This window comes from Podarcis cretensis (genome assembly GCF_951804945.1).
Source record: "Podarcis cretensis genome assembly, chromosome: 12".
NCBI classification, from domain to species: domain Eukaryota; kingdom Metazoa; phylum Chordata; class Lepidosauria; order Squamata; family Lacertidae; genus Podarcis; species Podarcis cretensis.
This window is the reverse complement of record NC_137181.1, coordinates 57,391,053-57,410,655: the sequence shown is the minus strand read 5'-3', so window position 1 is coordinate 57,410,655 and position 19,603 is coordinate 57,391,053. Positions and strand designations below refer to the sequence as shown.

Here is a 19,603-nt window from a genome sequence, read left to right as displayed (position 1 = left end):
AATGAACCCTAAAAACAGATTTTTGGAAACAGTCTGCATTGGAACAAACCTGGAAAGGTCAGGGATGGCAAGGAGCCAGGGAATTTGACCATTTCAATAAAGCAACATTTCACAATAACTGCAGCAAGCATTTTTTAAGCTCTCTGTTTTAGGATAATATAATCAGTCTAGCAAACCTACACAAAGCACACTTTGAAGGCTAAATAATACCATCTGGCCTTTGCCTATCCAATCTCTTTAAGCATATGGTCAATGACAGCAGATCGCAAGTGTCCTCTGTCTCCAACTCCCTAACCGCATTGCCTTTTCCCCCCTTAATGCTGAATGAATGCACACCACCACTTATGTCTTCCCAAATGCTTTCGATTTAGATTCTAAGCCATTCTGAATTTCATCTGGCCAGAAAGACAGAAATGCTGATCCTGCTCTGTTGGGATAATACATTGCCACGTGCAGTGAAATAAATTGGTCCGAAAGAATAATCTTCGGGTCACTATGCTATGAGCTTCCCTCGATCCCTTTCAATGTGCAACATCCACTGCCCAAATCAGCTTTAAACAGCCAGAAAAGACACTGTGATTTGCTAAAAGCTAGGGCTGGAAAGTGGGCAAGAAGGACAGCGGTGAATCACAAAGTCACTTCTTCAAATGTCTGCTTCACTGTGGATTCTCTAGGTGACCTGAGTCAGGCAAGCCTCTTTCACCCCATTGGTAATAAGGGGAGAGAAACATTGGCCAACCTTAAAATATTATCTTATTGAGGGCAGTATTGTTTATGAAGTTCCCTCACCCTCAAAGGTATGGTATAACATCCCATGTGCACCATACAGTTAAAGCAATATCATGCTACTTTAAAGAGCCACAGCTCCCATCGAAGCCTGCTGGGAACTGTATTTTGTTTGGGGTGTTGAGAATGCAACAGCTAGACTGGTAACTGGGAGCAATTGCCAAGACCACATAACACCGGTCCTGAGAGACCTACATTGGCTCCCAGTACGTTTCCAGGCACAATTCAAAGTGTTGGTGCTGACCTTTAAAGCCCTAAACGGCCTCGGTCCCGTATACCTGAAGGAGTGTCTCCATGCCCATCGTTCTACCCGGACACTGAGGTCCAGCTCTGAGGGCCTTCTGGCGGTTCCCTCCCTGTGAGAAGCCAAGTTACAGGGAACCAGGCAGAGGGCCTTCTCAGTAGTGGCGCCTGCCCTGTGGAACCCCTTCCCACCAGATCTCAAAGAGAAAAACAACTACCAGACTTTTAGAAGACATCTGAAGGCAGCCCTGTTTAGGGAAGCTTTTAATGTTTGACAGACTATTGTATTTTAATATTTTGTTGGAAGCTGCCCAGAGTGGCTGGGGAAACCCAGCCAGATGGGCGGGGTATAAATAAAAAAATATTATTATTAAGAAGCACTGCTCCAAGCTAAAAGCATTCCCCCCCCCCCGCCATTTTGGGGGCTTCATCTCCCTTGTCTTCAGAAAACATGTGCCTTCATGTTTCAGCTGTGTGCAGTGTGAAATCAAAGGTGGGCACATTCTCCATCCTGCCAGCCAGATAGTTCATTATGACTCGCCTCCAATCACTCTTTCCAAAAAGCCCCTTTAATATGCTCCGTGGCCAATTACTGGGATACTGTAATCAGCTTGATTGGTTGTCATCTCGCCAAGAGAGCGTGTTTCATTTAGCCTTGTTAAAATTCAGCCCGTTTGCCAATTTCATTTGCCACTTCCTTCCTCAACAATGCCACAGCTCCTACGCAGGTTTTCTTGCAAGTTGGGATATGTTTGGAGAGGACTATTAAATGGGAGAGGAGAGGGGGGCTGTGAGTAAGAAAAACAAAATCAGCAAACAGGAGAGCTAACCAAATCTTAATGCAAAATTATAGGCTGCATTCAGGAAAGACTTTATTCTGTTTCCCCAGTGCTTCCTTACCCGGTAATTTCTGTGTTTTATGTGATCTTTCACACAATGTAAAAGCAATTTCTGGAAACTGAATGGAATCTAGTGGAAATTTAGCAATCCCCACTACTAACTCGTGAGGTGGCAAGAGTCGTATTGACTTGCATCTCGAATATGAGAAAGGGAGATGCGTTAAGAACACCATGACAATTATGGGTTCTTATTTATAGGGAACTGTGTGCACAGCAGCCAGTAATATCTTAGGTGTTATTAAAACTTAATATCTACCAGAATGCAGTATTGTATGACCTTCTGAGAAGCAGAATGAGGGAAATATCTTATGTAAATAACAATTAAACTAAGGAAGACAAGGAGCTCTTTGGAGTTAAGATCCAAAAATGGAAGTTAGGAAATGTGAGTTTAGCTTCAACAGAACAGTCTTCTTGCACCTATTCATGAAACTTTATTTTATTTCTTATTTCACTTATTAAATTTATTATAAATATAGTAGATATATTTACTATAGAATGCCTTTCCTCCCAAAGCAGCCCAGAGCGGGAAATAAAATATAGGCCTCATTACAGTTCTGCTCAGCCACTTGTTGTTTTGTTGGCTTCAAAGAAGATACAACACGTGGGACGTGATATCCTTGTGTTGGCATTTGTTGGCACCAAAATGGGCAAGTCTTTATTTTTTTTCATATAAATTTTTATTAATTTTCCAACACAATTGTACAATTTTATCCAAATTTTAACAAATTACTCTTTTTGGACTTCCTTCAGTTTCTCTGGTAATCATCCATAATTACTCTTCAATACGCATTCCCTTCATTATATTGCCATTTGTCTTCCCTCCCTTTTCTATTTCTTTTTGACAATACCTCTTAAACTTTTACAGTGCTTCTTGAAACCCCACTAGCATTGTTTGCACATCACATACATTTTTCAGATAATCTACAAACTTTCCCCAATCTTCAATGAACTTTTGGTTTCGAACATAACTTATTTTCCCAGTCAATTTATCCAGTTCCGCATAGTCTGTCAATTTCATTCTCCGTTCTTGAATCGTCAGTATTTCCTCTTGTTTCCATTTCTGGGTCAGTAAAGTTCTTGCTGCAGTGACTGCATACTGGAATAATTTACAGTCTTTTCTTCTTATTTCTTTTCCTGTGATCCCTAAAAGAAAAACTTCTGGTTTCTTAACAAAAGTATATTTTAACATCTTTTTCAATTCATTGTATATCGCTTCCCAGAAACTCTTCACTTTCTTACATTCCCACCACACATGGTAAAACGTTCCCTCTTTTCCTTTACATTTCCAACACTTATTACATGTTTTATACATTTTTGCAAGTTTTACCGGTGTAATGTACCATCTATAAAACATTTTCATAACATTTTCCTTCAACACCATGCATGCAGTAAATTTTAAATTTTCCTTCCATAATTTTTCCCAGTCTTCAAATTGAATATTATATCCAAAATCTTTGGCTCATTGTATCTTTACCAATTTAACCTCTTCATCTTTCGTACACCATTCCAACAGTATCTTATACATTTTTGGCAAAATTTTATATTCATTATTTATTATATCTGTTTGGAACTTAGAGTCTTTTTCTGCATAACCACTTTCCTTTATATCTTTTTTAAACATTTCATTTACCTGAAAATAATGCAACCAATCATACACGTAATCTTTAATTGGTTCATATGGTTTTAGTTTCCATTTTCCTCCTTCTTTAGTTACTAATTCTCCGTAATAGCCCATTTCCCTCTCATATTAATTTTCTTTACACACATAACCTCTAATGGAGTTAACCAATGTGGAACTCTTGGTTCTAGAAGATTTTTATACCTGTCCCATACTTCTATTAATGAATTCCTGAAAATGTGGTTTCCAAATCCTTTATGAACTTTCTTCTTGTCACACCATAGGTAAGCGTGCCAACCAAATCTGTTATCGAAACCTTCAAGGTCTAATAATTCCATATTTTCTAATTTAATCCATTCCTTTAACCAGCATAGGCATGCTGCTTCATAATATAGTTTCATATCTCGCAGGGCGAAGCCTCCTCTTTCTTTCACATCTGTTAATAATTTATATTGTATTCTTGGCTTCTTACCCTGCCAAATATACCTTGAAATCACTCTTTGCCAATCCTTAAAAATCCCTACCCCCTTGATACTGGGGATAGTCTGAAATAAAAATAACATCTTTGGAAGCACGTTCATCTTTATCGTAGAGATTCTACCCAAAAGGACAGTTTCATTCTACCCCACACCTCCAGGTCATTCCTTATTCCTTTCCACACCTGTACATAATTATTCTGGAACAGGTCGATATTTTTAGGAGTTAACCAAATTCCCAAGTATTTTACTTTCTTCACCACCTCTGTCTCTGTCTGTTGTTGCATTGTTTCTATCGTGCTATGCTCCATATTTTTAACCATTATTTTAGTTTTTTCTTATTCAATCTAAACCCGGCCACATTTCCAAATTGTTCAATCTCCTCCAATACTTCTTTAACACTTTCCATTGGTTCTTCCATCGTTATAACCAGATCATCGGCAAAGGCTTTAACTTTATATTCATTCTGACCTACTGTCACCCCTTTAATTAATCTATTTTGTCTGATTGCATTTAAAAATACCTCTAGGACTGTTATAAATAACAATGGCGAGAGCGGACAACCCTGTCTTGTTCCTTTAGATATTTTTATATCTTCCGTAACTACATTAGCTCTCTGCTCTGTATATATTGCCTTGATTCCATTGAAAAACTCTTTTCCCAATTCCATATACTCTAAATTTTTCAACATAAATTCCCATACTATATTATCATTATAGTTCTGCACAGCCACTTGTTGTTTTGTTGGCTTCAAAGAAGATACAACACGTGGGACGTGATATCCTTGTGTTGGCATTTGTTGGCACCAAAATGGGCAAGTCTTTAAGTCATGCCTTGGGTGTGGAGGGCAGAACTTTGGGGAGGTTTTCCTTCCATCATCTCTCGAGACAGATGGTTGCCAACCAAAAACATACCTGGTATTAAATCCAATAATCTCAGAATTTGTGCCCTAGGAGGTTATCTCATTAGTGGTGCTTCTGCACTTGATTTCTGTCCTGTATGGAAATATGTGAAGTATTTATTTCAACCTGACTGACAGCAGCTGATGGACATCCATCTCCTGAGCCTTCGCCTACTTCCCATAATCCCAAAAGACGCTTCCCCTGTAGCTATCCTGAGCTGGCAGCTTGCCTACTGCAGTTCTGACTCCTCTGGGGTTGTGTCTGAGCTTTGACTCCTATATTGTGCAGCAGAGGCTTCTGTTTAACCTGTGTACAGTGCACTGACATCTGGTGATCGCTGTGAAGTGTGAAGAGGAAAAACCCATGCCAGTAATCACACAGTGAGGCGATGCTGCAAAATGCACTATTGTACATGGTGACAAATGCTTCTGCTAAGTAAAGGGTGATTCAACTCTTGGATATTTTTGCACTTGCTGTGATTTCCCCCCCAAGTCAAAATATTAATAATTATGAATAGTGTAAACAATCTGGTAATTTTTTAATGCAATATAAATAAATATTGTAGAGGAATTTAGATATTATATACAGGTATGTGTTGTATTTTTTTATTTCCAAGATGTTCTGTACTGTTAAATTTAATTATTAAGTTTAATTAATTTAATTATTAAGTTGCATATTGGACCTTTTTTAAAAAGAGAAAGAAATCAAAATGATAGCACCACAAAGACACAAAGAGAGACGTGCACATTCTGGTTATAGTTTATTATTTAAATGTGTACAGAAAGAGGGAGATGGAGGTGAGAAAATTATAACCCCAGCCTGTCTGGAGTTTGCCATTAAAAGCAGAGCAGCCATATGACCAGCAATAGCTCAGCCTTTCCTTTCCTCATGACCTCCTGTCCCTTGTCTGTTCCTCTGGGCAAGAATAACAACCAAGGACTACACTTAGGTCTAAATGTTTGGCTTTACCTGCTGCAAGTTAGGCATAGTCCTGATTCTAGGACTGTTTACACTGGAGGGGGGGGGGGTGAGTTTCCCATGTGACATTGGTTGGAGACAGTAATGGTTCGTATGTTCTTATGTCATTTCTGGTACGATACAAAATTGTAAAATATGTGCTTCTGGAGGACTAGCTGTTGCAAGTTAAACAACAGACCCTTATAACACCCAAAAGACTCATGAAGTTCCGGGCTACACTTTTGAGGCAGAAGAGGGTGCTTAGTGTGGCAGGAAGATTCAAGGACAATCAAAGAAAACATTTAAATGTTTAACCACTTAGACATTTCAGTCTAGTCTAGTCTAGTCTAGTCTAGTATAGTCTAGTATAGTCCAGTCTAGTCATACCTTGGGTTGAAGTAGCTTCAGGTTAAGCATTTTCCGGTTGCGCTCTGTGGCGACCCAGAAGTAATGGAGCGCGTTACTTCTGGGTTTCTCCACTTGTGCATGCGCAAACGCTCAAAATGACGTCATGCGCATGCGCAGAAGCGATGAATCGCGACCTGCAGACGCACAGATGCACGGACACGGGTTGCGTTTGCTTCAGGATGCGAACGGGGCTCTGGAACAGATCCCGTTCGCATCCAGAGGTACCACTGTATTGTATAGTACAGTACAGTACAGTATAGGTTTTTTGGGATATACAACCAGGAACTGTATCCACGCATCTCTTCAAGAGCATTGCTTATTCTTCTATGGTTCTCCATGACAGGTTGTTGAGAACAGGGATTTTTGATTCTGACAAATACGAGAGATCAGAAAAGAGAAAAGTTACCTTGTGCTGATGAGGAAATGAGAGTTTGTTTGTCTCAAATTGGACCTAATATATATGAGACTGCCCAGCAAAAGCAAGCTCACGCTGCTCATTGGGTTTGTCTAGATACTTAAGGTACATATGTAAGAGGCTCAATGATAATTATATTTTGGGAGTGTTTCATGTGCTTATGTAGCTGTATTGTTTTATAGATCCTGGATGTCCCATAATCATATGATGAAGTAGTTGTGTTCTATATTATAAATCAAGCACTGCTAGGACTTGTATGGACTTGTTGGCTTGAGCAAATTTTTATTCTGAAAGTGTGGCCCAGAGGGTGGAGGGGAAAGTTTGAGAACCACTGGACTAACACAATTACTATGGCTTAGGCAGGTGTCGAGAAAAACAGTAAACTGCGGGGTCAGATGACAACAAAACACAAAAAAGTACAGTCCCTGACAATTCAATTAAGAGTCTATTCGCAGCAGCAGTAATTGGGGATAACAATGAGAGTCTGTGCTGGAAATGAAAATTGATGTTATCCATCAGAAGCAGACATGACACTTTATACTGTTGTGAACAATTATGTTTCTCATCAGAGGAAAAGCACTCTGACAGTGTCCTCCTGACCTTTCATATGTTATTTTTACCCTATATTTTTAGCTCTTCAGAGAGATGACAAATCATGTTGCTCTCATCTTAGGAGAGCCACTCCTCCTGGATCAACATGGTTCAAGAGTGATTAGAAATACAATCTTTGGATTCTGTAGGTTCACTCAAGCAGACAAGGCCAACAGTGCGGAAAGAATATCAGGGCTTTCTGAACACTCCAAATATAAACAAGGAAATACATGCAGAAACAAAGCTTTCGTGAGGGAAAATGTCCTTGGGTGAAAGTAGTGGACCAGATGTTCACTACTGGAAAAAAAAAAGCCTTCCAAACTATAATTGACCATTTGCTGTCAGAGACGAATTTCATGGGCTCTTGCATTTCACAAGCAACTAAAAATCTCCACTTTGATTATTGTGCTAGACCTGGACATTAGAGACTCATAAAAGCTTCAGAATGACTCCAAAGCAAATAGACGAACTTCAGAGCTGCCTGGACCACTTGGGAATCCATAGTGCATTGGGTGCAAAGTGAAGTGGGCTGGTCCCTAGCTTCAGAACCTCCTCAAAAATTCAAAATGGTGCTTTTACTTTTGGCCATTTTGAGCCTCCATAAAATGGAAAGGCACCAGCAGAGAGGAGGAAGGGGGGGTGTAATTTGGTGACGGAGAGCTGTCCGACAACAACAAACCAGAGCACTCCTTGTATACCTCCAATCACAGTGATTTTGAGGAAGGACATAGAAGGAACATCTCAGAAGCTGTTTTAAATGTATCCACTGCCAGTTCAGTCTCTTAGGAGCTGCGAAAAGTGTGTAGAACTGGATATTGGTTATATGCTTAGTACTTTGCTGTCTTCTCTTCCTCCTTTATTCCAATCCATCCTTTTTTAAAATTTACACTTCCTTTTGTTTGGGTCTGTCTTGAATCTAAACTGTGCTGTAAAGGTATTAGGTAAGATGGTTCTCTTCCACCCACCCTATTCGTATTCTGGTCCTAGTTACATTTAATTTAATTTCAGTGTTACTTGAAGTTCTTTGGAGGTCTGACTCTTGTCTGGGTTCATTGCTATGTGATTGTGTTAACCACACACAGCATTGTAATGGGCAGGAGGCACTATACTGGTGTAAACTTGTATGTGTTTCAGTGGTGAAATCTGCACCATCAGGGATGAAACAGGACTGTGGTAAATCTGGGGTTACCCCAATTCAGTTTCTGGATTCCTGATGCAAATTTCCTTGAATTTATTTGGGAAGATTTATAAATCTGTTAAACCAAACCAGCTCCATTAAAAGACACACAGAGAGAGAGAGAGAATAAAGCAATGGCAGAAGAGGCAGCAGATCAGTAATATCATTACTGCTGGGAATGATTTGCCTCTAATTATCTTAAATTTGGTCGACCAAGAGTGGCAAGCTTGGCAAGGGGTGGGTACTGTTCCTCCTCCCTCCCAACAACAACACCACTGCCACTTACTGGGAAAATGTGGGGCAGGGGAGGGGTGAGGTTGGGGCTGTGCAGACAACAGCAGGTAAGTGGCAGAGACACTGCTATCAAGTGGGTGGTGGCACAACACTGCCCCGCTTGGCTGCCAACTCCTGGTTTCATCAGGAGTTGGCATGATCAGGCATCTGATGGCGACCTGCACCCCAGCAGGGGGAACACTGACAAGAGCCCTGTGAGAATATAGACTCGCCGATGGCAACTTCAAATGCAACAGTGATGGTGCAATCCTATACAAGTGACCGTTTTTCCTCTGCAGCAGGGCTTGACATTGAGCCATGCTGCGAAGGAAGGTTTTTCATTTCCTGAGAATTGCTCTGGAGCTTAAATCACTGCCCATCAGCATGGTTTCAAGCCTCATTGCAAAGGGAGATCCCAGCTGATCAAAGAAGCCTTGAAGTCAAGCTGATCAGTGGTGACTTAGAACTCCAGAATTCCTGATACTCTGGAGTGTTGCCAAGCCCAATGGAAAGTGAGGTCATGGCTGGTTGGTGCTGTTTTCAAGAGTCCCTTTTGGCAGGGACTGGCTCCACTACAGAATTCTAGCCCAGCATCCTGTTCTCACAGTGACCGGCCAGATACCTGTGGGAAACCAGCGAACAGAACATGAGCAGAAGAGCACCTGATAGCCTTCTCCTCCATGAATGTGTCTAACACTTTTTTAAAAGCCATCCAAGTTGAGGACCAGCCGTGTCTTCTGGGGAGAGTGATTGCCACAGTTTAAAAGGCAACCACAAACCCCACTTGCCGAGGAACAAGGTCCCAGATTGTTCTCACACAGCCTCGCCCTTACCTGCCCCACACCTGGGGGAAGCAGCCTCTTGGAATAAATTAGGACCCCTCCTGCCAGCCTTAATCAGCCTGTGGGCTGGAGGTTCCTTACAACTGCCCTACAATATTCCCCAGAGCGTGGAGTCTGTGAGTGAGTCTTTAAGATGGGGTGGCTAACCTGTGACCCTCAAGGTGTTGTCGGGCTATGGCTGATCGGTCCTGGAATCCAACATCACCTGCAGAGCCACAGGTTAGTCGCCACTGTAGTATGGTCTGGCATGTGTAAAGTCTTTCTGACCTTTGGCTCCTATTCTTCTGGTTTTAGCGGGGCTGTATCGCTGAGTGCCCTACTCTTCTTCAGCCTCGTCTTCCTTTGTGTTCTTCAAAGGCTTTCCATTAAAGAGACTTCAAGCAGAATTGCAAGTAAAAGCACAGGATCCTGGGTTCCCGCTAGATTCAATGACATGCAGAGAGGCTGCACCTTTTCCAAATGCCTAAGTCATGTTTAAATTTCATCTTAAATGTTGGAGGCGCAGAACTGAAAGCAAGTCCACACACACAACGTGAGTGCATTTCCAGCTAAGAAAACAAGAAAGGGATAATAATGTTGGCTTTGAAATTCTAATTCCAGCCTTTGTGCTCCTGTCATAGGCAGGCATTCAGCTGCCTTCACAAGGAGAGCGTCCATCGCCTTTTCCCTTTGTTGAAGGGCTCCGGTGCTGTTTTTCCACGAGCTGGAAAGCTTAAATCTTGAGGGAGAAGGTACCTATGAACAGCAGGGAGATCTTTCAAAGCAAAAGTGGCAGAGTAGTAAGGATAGATGCTGGCCCACTGGCGGAGGAAGAGGGGGCAGGGGGAGCACTCCTCCCCCCGCAGTGCAATCCCGGTGGGGTGCCATCGCGGTTGCCATGCCCCCAGGACATGTACCACGCCACGCCACCCAGCCCTGCCTGCTCTCCCCCCCCCCCCCCGGTGCCGGAGTATGAAGCTCCGCCACTGTCTCTGCCCCCCACCCTGCCTCAGTCTTCATTTCTGTGAGCTGCCCATCTGCTTTCTGCAATACTTTTCTGTAGTTGCAGCTGAACAATTAGAGTCAAATTAAACAAACAACCAACAAGAAGAACAACAAAGTGTCTTGCCTCAGTAATGGACTGGATGAGAGCCAACAAACTGAAACTCAATCCAGATATGACTGAAGCACTATTAGTGGGTGGTTCCCTAGACCGGATGGGCGGGAGACCACCTGCTCTTGATGGGTTTACACTTCCTCTGAAGGAGCAGATTCGTAGCTTGGAGGTACTCCTCGATCCTTTGCTGTCGCTCGAGGCTCCGGTGGCCTCAGTGGCCCCGAGTGCCTTCCATCAGCTTCGGCTGGTGGCCCAGCTATGCCCAACCTATCTGGATAGGGACAGTGGCGTAGCGTGGGTTATCAGCACCCAGGGCAAGGCAAGTAATTTGCGCCCCCTAACCCATGGATTTGCGCCCCCTAACCCGTGGATTTGCGCCCCCTAACCCGTGGATTTCCCTAACCCCCAGATGTTGCGCCCGGTGCGGCTGGCACCCCCTGCACCCCCACGCTACGCCACTGGATAGGGATAATCTAAGTACTGTCATCTATGCTCTGGTAACTTCAAGGTTAAATTATTGCAATGCATTATATGTAGGGCTGCTTCTGAAGACAGTTCAGAAACTTCAGCTAGTGCAGAATTCTGCACCCAGGTTGCTCACCGGAGCAAGATGCTCTGAGCATATTACACCGATCCTGGTACAACTGCACTGGCTACCAATTAGTTTCCGGGCTCAGTTCAGAGTGCTGGCTTTGACCTATAAAGCCTTAAACGGCTCAGACCGCAATACTTCAAGTACCGCCTCTTTCCATATGAACCTACCCGGACCCTGAGATCATCTTCTGAGACCCTTCTTCGTGTGCCTCCTCCTCGAGAGGTCTGGAGGGAGGCAACACGAGAACGGGGCCTTCTCTGCAGTGGCTCCCTGTCTGTGGAATGATTTTGATTATGTATTTTGTGGTTTTATATTTTGCTTTTATTCTGTGAACTGCCCTGAGACCTCCAAGTATAGGGCAGTATATTAATTCAATTATTAATAATAATAAAACCAATAATTTTATTATTTATACCCCACCCATTTGGCTGAGAAACACAGTCATAACACACCATAGCCATATCTCTAGTTTATCCCAATGTTCTGGGTGTCCACCAGGCCATTCCAGAAAATATGCATCTACACCATTCATGGTCTTTCGGCTAACACTAATGTAGAACTAATGCACATCACATGAGTCTATACCAGGGGTCGGCAAGGTTTACTGGCCATGGGCTGGATCACTCCCAAGGAGATCATTTGTGGGCCAGACTGGCACAGCGGAACACTGGAAATCGCTTCTGTGCATGCCCAGACGCCGAAAATCGCACTTGTGCAGAAGCGATTTTCGGCATCTGGAAATGCGCAGACGTGATTTCCGGCGCCGCTTGGCAAGTCCCCACACCGCACTGCACCAGTTTAGCGCAGTGCAGGGGGGACTCGCTGAGCAGGAGGCTGGGTTCAGGGGCAGCTCTAGGGACGGTAAAATGGTCTTGGTGGGCTGCACATTGCCGACCCCTGGTCTATACATATCATGTTTTTAAACTTGGCACCTCAAAGGGTTTGCACAAAGTAAATATTCTCTCTCTCTCTCTCTTTCTCTCTCTAAGCATTCATCCCCTACAATGTTAAGGTGCTACAGAGGTCTATCTCTTTCCAGAATTAGGATCTGAAACTGCTTGACCAATGGGCATTAGCAAGGTGTTATTCAAAAACTCTTCTTGTACCCTTTTGCTTAAACTTACCCAGAATGCAGCTGAGCCTCCTCAGAACACAGAATAAGTTTCTCTCTCCCCCCCCCCCCCACATTGTTCCAAAGCAGACAGTTGTGTGGTCCAAGTCTCTATGACGTCACAGACTGTGACACTGGAGTAGCTAAGGCCAATGACAGCCAAAAGGTGTGACATAGCTTGACTCGCTTGCAAGATGGATGACAGCAAGACTGGAATGAGGGCAAGGTAAGCAAACTGAAGGAGAGTGGGAGAAGGATTCAGTGACAGTTGCGGCAGACCATAGTGGTAATTTAATTTTCAAACTTCATGCTTCATGTGCAGGGAGTCCCTTGAGTATATAAAAGTCACTACATTTGGGGGAGGGAGGTCGGGTTTTACTCCAAAATTGATCAGAGCTTAGTCATTGTGGGAATCATTATAGGACTGAGTTTTACAGCAGAGCCCCTAGGAGTCTTCTAAATTATATCAGTATGGCCATGAAAGATTCCCTCCCATAAGGATTTTAAGGCTTGCCATAACCTTATAAGAAAAGGAGCCCTGCTGAATCAAGCAAAGTCTCTATCCGTTCCAGCATCTCTTTCAACCAGCCACCATCCAGGTCCCTCAGCACAGACAATTCTGCCAGTGAGATAGCTGGATGTTAAGGTGGCAGGTGGCGCTGTGGGTTAAACCACAGAGCCTAGGACTTGCCGATCAGAAGGTCAGAAGTTCGAATCCCTGCGAGGGGGTGAGCTCCCGTTGCTCGGTCCCTGCTCCTGCCAACCTAGCAGTTCAAAAGCACAAAGTGCAAGTAGATAAACAGGTACCACTCCAGTGGGAAGGTAAACTGTGTTTCCGTGCGCTGCTCTGGTTTGCCAGAAGCGGTTTAGTCATGCTGGCCACATGCCCTGGTAAAACTGTCTTCGGACAAACATCAGCTCCCTCAGCCAGTAAAGCGAGATGAGCGCCGCAACCCCAGAGTCGTTCACGACTGGACCTAATGGTCAGGGGTCCCTTTACCTTGACCTTTAAGGTGATCCCAGGCGGGGATGTTTAAAAGCTGGAAGAGAACTAACTTTTTAGTCTCACCAAGACTCAATCAGGTGGTGGCAGAGAAGGCTGATATTAAAAAAAAAGTAAAAAGTAAAAATCTGTCAATCATGTTGCTAAGGAGGTTAGATGAAATGAAGTAGGACACATGACCAACTTAAAATAATCCCCCAGATGTTATTGGTCCAGAGATGGAAAGAAGATAAAGTCACAACCAGAAAAGAATGGCAGATTACGGTAAACGGATGGATTAGGCCAAAATGGCAAAAATGACCAGAAGAATCAGAAGCCAGGAAGACCAAAATATTAATAAAGAATGGGGGGGGTTATAATTTATCTTAAAAACCATTATAAACAGTTAAAATTGCTAGTAGGATTTGAATCACTTGTAGTTTTATGGTGAATTTTAGATATAATGGAGATGTAAAAGATTTGGATTATTAAAAAAGATGCAGGAGGAAATGATTAACAATAGGACCCACAAAGGGGAGGAAGTCCAAGAGATCCTCTGGAATCTTGTCTTTATGTTGTATGTTGGTTTCTTGTAATTCACGGCCAGCTGTTCTCTCTGGCAATATCCTGAAAATGCCCTCATCAGTCTTTTTAGGCCTACTTTTATTTGGGATAGAAGAACTGTATCATCTGCATATAATAGTATTGAGATGGGTTTTGTGGCCAATTTAGGGGCATGATATTCTGGATATGTTAGACACTGGACAATATTATTTATATATAAGTTGAACAGAGCTGGGGCTTGACTCCTTTTGTGGCTGGTACAGATCCTGTAAGTGTCCATTTGTGGAGCAGCACACTTTCAACACAGTATCTTTATATAAGCATTTGATCAAGTACAGTAGTCTTTTGTCTATACTTGAAGAGTTCAGCTTATCCCACAGTCTTTCTCACGAAACTTAGTCAAATGCAGCTTTCAAATCGATGAAAAAAGCACACCACGTGGTTTCTTAGCATACTTGTCAATGAGATGTGCTAGAGCAAAGCAATGATCTAGAGTGGATCTGCCTTGCCTAAATCCTGCTTGCTTTTCGGTGAGAATAGCCTCATCATCAATCCAGTTGGCTAGTTTGTTATAGAGGTGCTTTGCCTATAGTTTACTAGTTATAGGTAACAAACCGATGGGTCTGTAGCTAGCCGGATCAGAAGTGAGGCCCTTTTTGAATATAGGGATGACTACTGTTGTGGTTGAACCACAGAGCCTAGGACTTGCCGATCAGAAGGTCGGTGGTTTGAATCCCCGCGACGGGGTGAGTTCCCGTTGCTCGGTCCCTGTTCCTGCCAACCTAGCAGTTCAAAAAGCATGTCAAAGTGCAAGTAGATAAATAGGTACCGCTCCGGCGGGAAGGTAAACGGCTTTTCCGTGCACTGCTCTGGTTCACCAGAAGCGGCTTAGTCATGCTGGCCACATGACCCGGAAGCTGTACGCCAGCTCCCTCGGCCAGTAAAGCGAGATGAGCGCCGCAACCCCAGAGTCGGTCACGACTGGCCCTAATGGTCAGGGGTCCCTTTACCTTTACCTTTACCTTACTGCTGTGGCCCAAGCGTTGGGGAGTAAACCAGATGAATTAATAAGTGAGAATATTACTGCAAGGAGGGGTGCCCACCAATTAATGTTAGATTTCAAGAGTTCCAGAGGCAAGCGATCAATGCCTGGTGCTTTGGTGTTTTTTAGCTGCATAATGAAGTTTTTGACCTCAGTTGTAGTTACTGGAGGCCAGGCTAGTAAATTTTCTGGGGATACTGTTAGTTTTCCCAAGAAACTATAGGGCCCATAGATGGCGCATGGACAACCAGTTAATTGAACAGGTCAAAGTTTTCAAATATCTTGGCCTTATTTTCCAGTCTACGGAAAATGGGGAGCACACCAGAAATGTGCAAAAGAAAAAGCATCCCAAAGCACCAAAATTCTGACACGCTTTTTCTACACCAAAGGTGGTAAACGTATACCATCAGTCCTGGAAGTGTTCCAAGCTAAACCCCTAGCAAAGTTATTATATGGGGCTCAGATCTGGACAGGCACTTACCTGGGATCTACAGAAGCTGTCCAATCAAAGTCTTAAGGTAAATTTTCTCTGTACCACCCTGTGCCCCAAAAGCATCATTGTGCCTAGAGGCTAATCTTCCCTCGGTAGAATTGCGGATCTGGACACTTAACTATTGGCTTTGCCTAAACTCAAATTTCCCTAGTCTAATATCCCTAGAAGTAGAGACATCGAGACATCACCTTGCCAACAAAGGTCCGTATAGTTAAAGCTATGGTTTTCCCAGTAGTGATGTATGGAAGTGAGAGCTGGACCATAAAGAAGGCTGATCGCCGAAGAATTGATGCTTTTGAATTATGGTGCTGGAGGAGACTCTTGAGAGTCCCATGGACTGCAAGAAGATCAAACCTCTCCATTCTGAAGGAAATCAGCCCTGAGTGCTCACTGGAAGGACAGATTGTGAAGCTGAGGCTCCAGTACTTTGGCCACCTCATGAGAAGAGAAGACTCCCTGGAGAAGACCCTGATGTTGGGAAAGATGGAGGGCACAAGGAGAAGGGGGCGACAGAGGACGAGATGGTTGGATAGTGTTTTCGAGGTTACCAGCATGAGTCTGACCAAGCTGCGGGGGGCAGTGGAGGACAGGAGTGCCTGGCGTTCTCTGGTCCATGGGGTCACGAAGAGTCGGACACAACTAAACAACTAAACAACAACAATATCCCTAGTGCTGCAAGTTTGTCACAAGAGCGCCTGGACTAAAATTGTCAATCAAAAACTTCACTCTTGCGGTTTATCACCACAACAGCTACTCACTTTGGGTTTTAGTAAAGCAAACAGTCTAATTTGTCAGTGCCAAAATGATATCGAACATCAGAACAACTTGGCCACAATAAGGAAATTCTGCCCATGGTATGACAATTTCCCACCTACCCATTTTGACTCTCTGGCACCCCACCTGCATAACCTAGCAATTCTAAAATATAGACACGCTTTTACTCTTGCAAGATGGCATGGATTTGCGCTCGGCTGCACTTGAGGGACAATTCCAACAGATTCCACACAAAAAACCCCTATGTCCCTGTTGAGATGGCAGTACCGAATCGGCACATGCCCTTCTCGGTTGCACTCTTTATAAAGACTTGAGGAATGAGGTTATCACCCCTCTTTTATTGTCCATTCTGGGTTGCCCAGCTACTGCCACACTGTCCCTTCTCTTTGCAGATCAAGATGAGCAGGTTGACAGCAAAGCTTGCAAGGTTTTTAGCAGGGACAATTAGAATAAGACCCACTATTTGACTACTGATTCAAAACCCTAAAATGTATTTTATATAATTGACATTTTATTTCTATTCTTTGTATATCGTATTGTTGTTTTATTGCTATGGCCGATGGCTGAGGCAAAGAAAGATTCATTCATTCATTCATGTTTTAGGTTGGATAAATGATTATAAAAATGTAATTTGAAAAACCAAATAAATAATAAATAATAATAATCCACCAGCAGTAAAGAAGCATTGTCAACGAAGTGAACTTATACTAGAAACCTCAGCCCTCCAGATGTTTTTGGCCTACAACTCCCATGATCCCTAGCTAGCAGGACTAGTGGTCAGGGATGATGGGAGTTGTAGTCTCAAAACATCTGGAGAGCCGAGTTTGAGGAAGCCTGCTAGAAAGATTAAGGTTATAACCAGGTACCTTATAACACTAAGACCCTTAATAATCCTTCTGGGTTTACTTAAAGCCAAATATTCTGAAAACCCATAAAGCTCTGGTGATAATTTGCTGACATCATCTCAATGCTTCTGGCAATATATTTGGGGGAAATGTATTGTCTACAAGGGGATAGTTATGTAGGGTTTGATGAGCCATGCTGATGAGTAAATTGACCTTTTATGAACATTTATGCAAAGAGACAAACCAAACATAAGTCCCTGCTTGAACAACAGTGACCTTTTTATCTTATCTCATTTTGGAATGCTACTGGACCCAAGGACGAGAAGAATGATCAAAAGTGCACTAGTTTTGTTAATGAGGTGTTATTCTCATGGAATAAAACTATTTTGGCAGTAGTTTGAAAATCTATTTAAGTAAAATGTCAATTTAAAAACAATAAAAGAGAGGAGGAGCCCCTCTCACCCCCAAAGGAAGTCCAGACATCTGGTACATCAAATATCAGCTAGCAGAATGAAGAACACCCAGCTTCCCAATGACAAGCTAGCAATTCCCCTCTTGTGTCTCTCGCCTTTCCGTTTTATTAAAAGGAAATCTGCAAAGATCTAAAATGAAGCAACCACATGAACCAATGGAATGTAAACCACAAGTAAAATCAACTGCCTCAGTTCATAGTAATCCATACGGGCCAGAAACATGTCAGATCTAGTCATCCAAAAAACAGCAGAAAGGAAAGGAGGAAGGCAAACATTCTAGGCAGGAAATTCTGCAATGTTGGTAGCACCATCGTTTTAAAAGGGCATACAATTCTACTTGGCCAGCCACTGTATTTCAGAAAGAGTGAGCAAGGCCTGTGAGGATTACTTTAATTTGCAGGTATCACGTAAGAATTTCTGGGTTTACTTTAGATCTTTGGTTCCAGTAGCTGATAGTCACTGGATTTGGGTCTTCGGGTTAACTTCGATTTTTTCCCTTCGAGAGCAAAGGCAATAATCTTTTGTTTATTGTGGTAAGCAATATATAAGGCAGCAACAACAATGGCTGTGGTCACCAAATAGGCAAAGAAGTGGCTGTTTTCAGGTCCATTCTTGGGCGTTGGACTAGCCCGGGAGTTCCCCATATCATGCTTAGGCTGGGTGTCTTCGAGAGTCCCCTCTCCCTCTCCACCTTCTTTGTCGTCCTCTTGATCTTCTTCAGACTGATCATCTTGAAAGTTTCTAGGGGCACCTGGCTGTTGGGGAGGTCGATCGGAATCAACAGGTTTTGTCTTATCGGGAGAAGACTGTGCTTGAGACTCATCACCTTTGGAGCTTCCAGGGGCACCTGGCTGTTGGGGAGGTTGATCGGAATCAACAGATTTTGATTTATCGGGAGAAGACTCTGCATGAGACTCAACACCGTGGGAGCTTCCAGGGGTACCTGGCTGTTGGGGAAGTTGCTTGGGATCAACAGGTTCGGGACGAGACTGTGGAGGAGACTCATCACCTTGGGGGTGTCCAGGAACTGTATTCTCAATGGGAGTCCCTGGGTCAGCAATCCCTTCCTTCTCCGAGGCATCCTGCTCTGTGCCCGCCGGCGCCGAAGCGCCGAAGGCAACCAGACCGCATAGGAGCAGGAAGCCCAGCCACGCCGCCGCCATGCCGGCCTGAAATGAACCAGAACTCCTATGTATGAGAGCCTTGGTAGAAGATAAGGTCCCTGAAATTACGATCAATGTTGCCAAATTCTGTGTAGCCGCTATTAGGCGCAGGAAACAAGAGCTTTCCAATGTCAATATGCAGGCGAAGGCAAATACTTAATTTTATTTATGCTGTCTAATTTTAAATTGCTGTTATGGCCTAATCTGTATTGAAATTGTCCTTTGTTTTTCCGGTGTTATCTTTTGCTGACTAGCTGTACGAGTTAATCTGGTCTGTGACCGTTTAATAAATTTGATTTGATTTAATTTGCAGGTAGGCTCATAGGCGAGTGGGTGGTCCTTCAACATACCCTCCAACATTTGTCCGATGAAAATAGGGATGTCCTATTCCATAATAATAATAATGATAATAATTGTACTGTTTATACCCCACCCATGGACTGCAAGAAGAACAAACCGATCCATTCTTAAGGAAATCAGCCCTGAGTGCTCACTGGAAGGACAGATCGTGAAGCTGAGGCTCCAATACTTTGGCCACCTCATGAGAAGAGAAGACTCCCTGGAAAAGACCCTGATGTTGGGAAAGATGGAGGGCACAAGGAGAAGGGGACGACAGAGGACGAGATGGTTGGATAGTGTCTTCGAAGCTACAAACATGAGTCTGACCAAACTGCGGGAGGCAGTGGAAGACAGGAGTGCCTGGCGTGCTCTGGTCCATGGGGTCACGAAGAGTCAGACACGACTAAACGACTAAACAACAACAACAACAACAACAACAACAACAACAATACCCCACCCATCTGGTTGCCCCAGCCACTCTGGACAGCTTCCAACATATATAAAACCCCGGGGGGGGGAATTCCCTATACAGGGCTGCC

General features: G+C 43.4%; 2 protein-coding genes and 1 long non-coding RNA gene across 3 annotated transcripts in view; all 3 read right to left on the bottom strand.

Moving 5' to 3' along the window:
* The window catches only part of GPR141 (G protein-coupled receptor 141), a 69,906-nt gene extending 54,140 nt beyond the window's left edge, over positions 1-15,766 (bottom strand). Inside the window, exon 1 of the mRNA XM_079947636.1 lies at positions 15,659-15,766. The gene's annotated coding sequence lies outside the window, so the exon portion shown is untranslated. The remainder of the gene's footprint in view (positions 1-15,658) is intronic.
* Positions 1,583-12,446, bottom strand: LOC307199739. Its single transcript, XR_013832149.1, has 2 exons — positions 12,403-12,446; positions 1,583-1,817 (listed from the first exon to the last, which is right to left on the bottom strand). It is a non-coding gene; the product is annotated as an uncharacterized lncRNA (long non-coding RNA).
* A 2,182-nt stretch (positions 15,767-17,948) lies between the features above and the next one.
* LOC307199705 (uncharacterized protein) lies at positions 17,949-18,731 on the bottom strand. The gene has a single exon (XM_079947679.1). The coding sequence runs from the start codon at positions 18,723-18,725 to the stop codon at positions 17,991-17,993; it is 735 nt and encodes a 244-aa protein (XP_079803805.1). The 5' UTR covers positions 18,726-18,731; the 3' UTR covers positions 17,949-17,990.
* Positions 18,732-19,603: the final 872 nt, after the last annotated feature.

Bases quoted from the DNA above. Each gene is read 5' to 3' on its own strand.
- LOC307199705 (XM_079947679.1), bottom strand. From the start codon at position 18,725: ATGGCGGCGGCGTGGCTGGGCTTCCTGCTCCTATGCGGTCTGGTTGCC.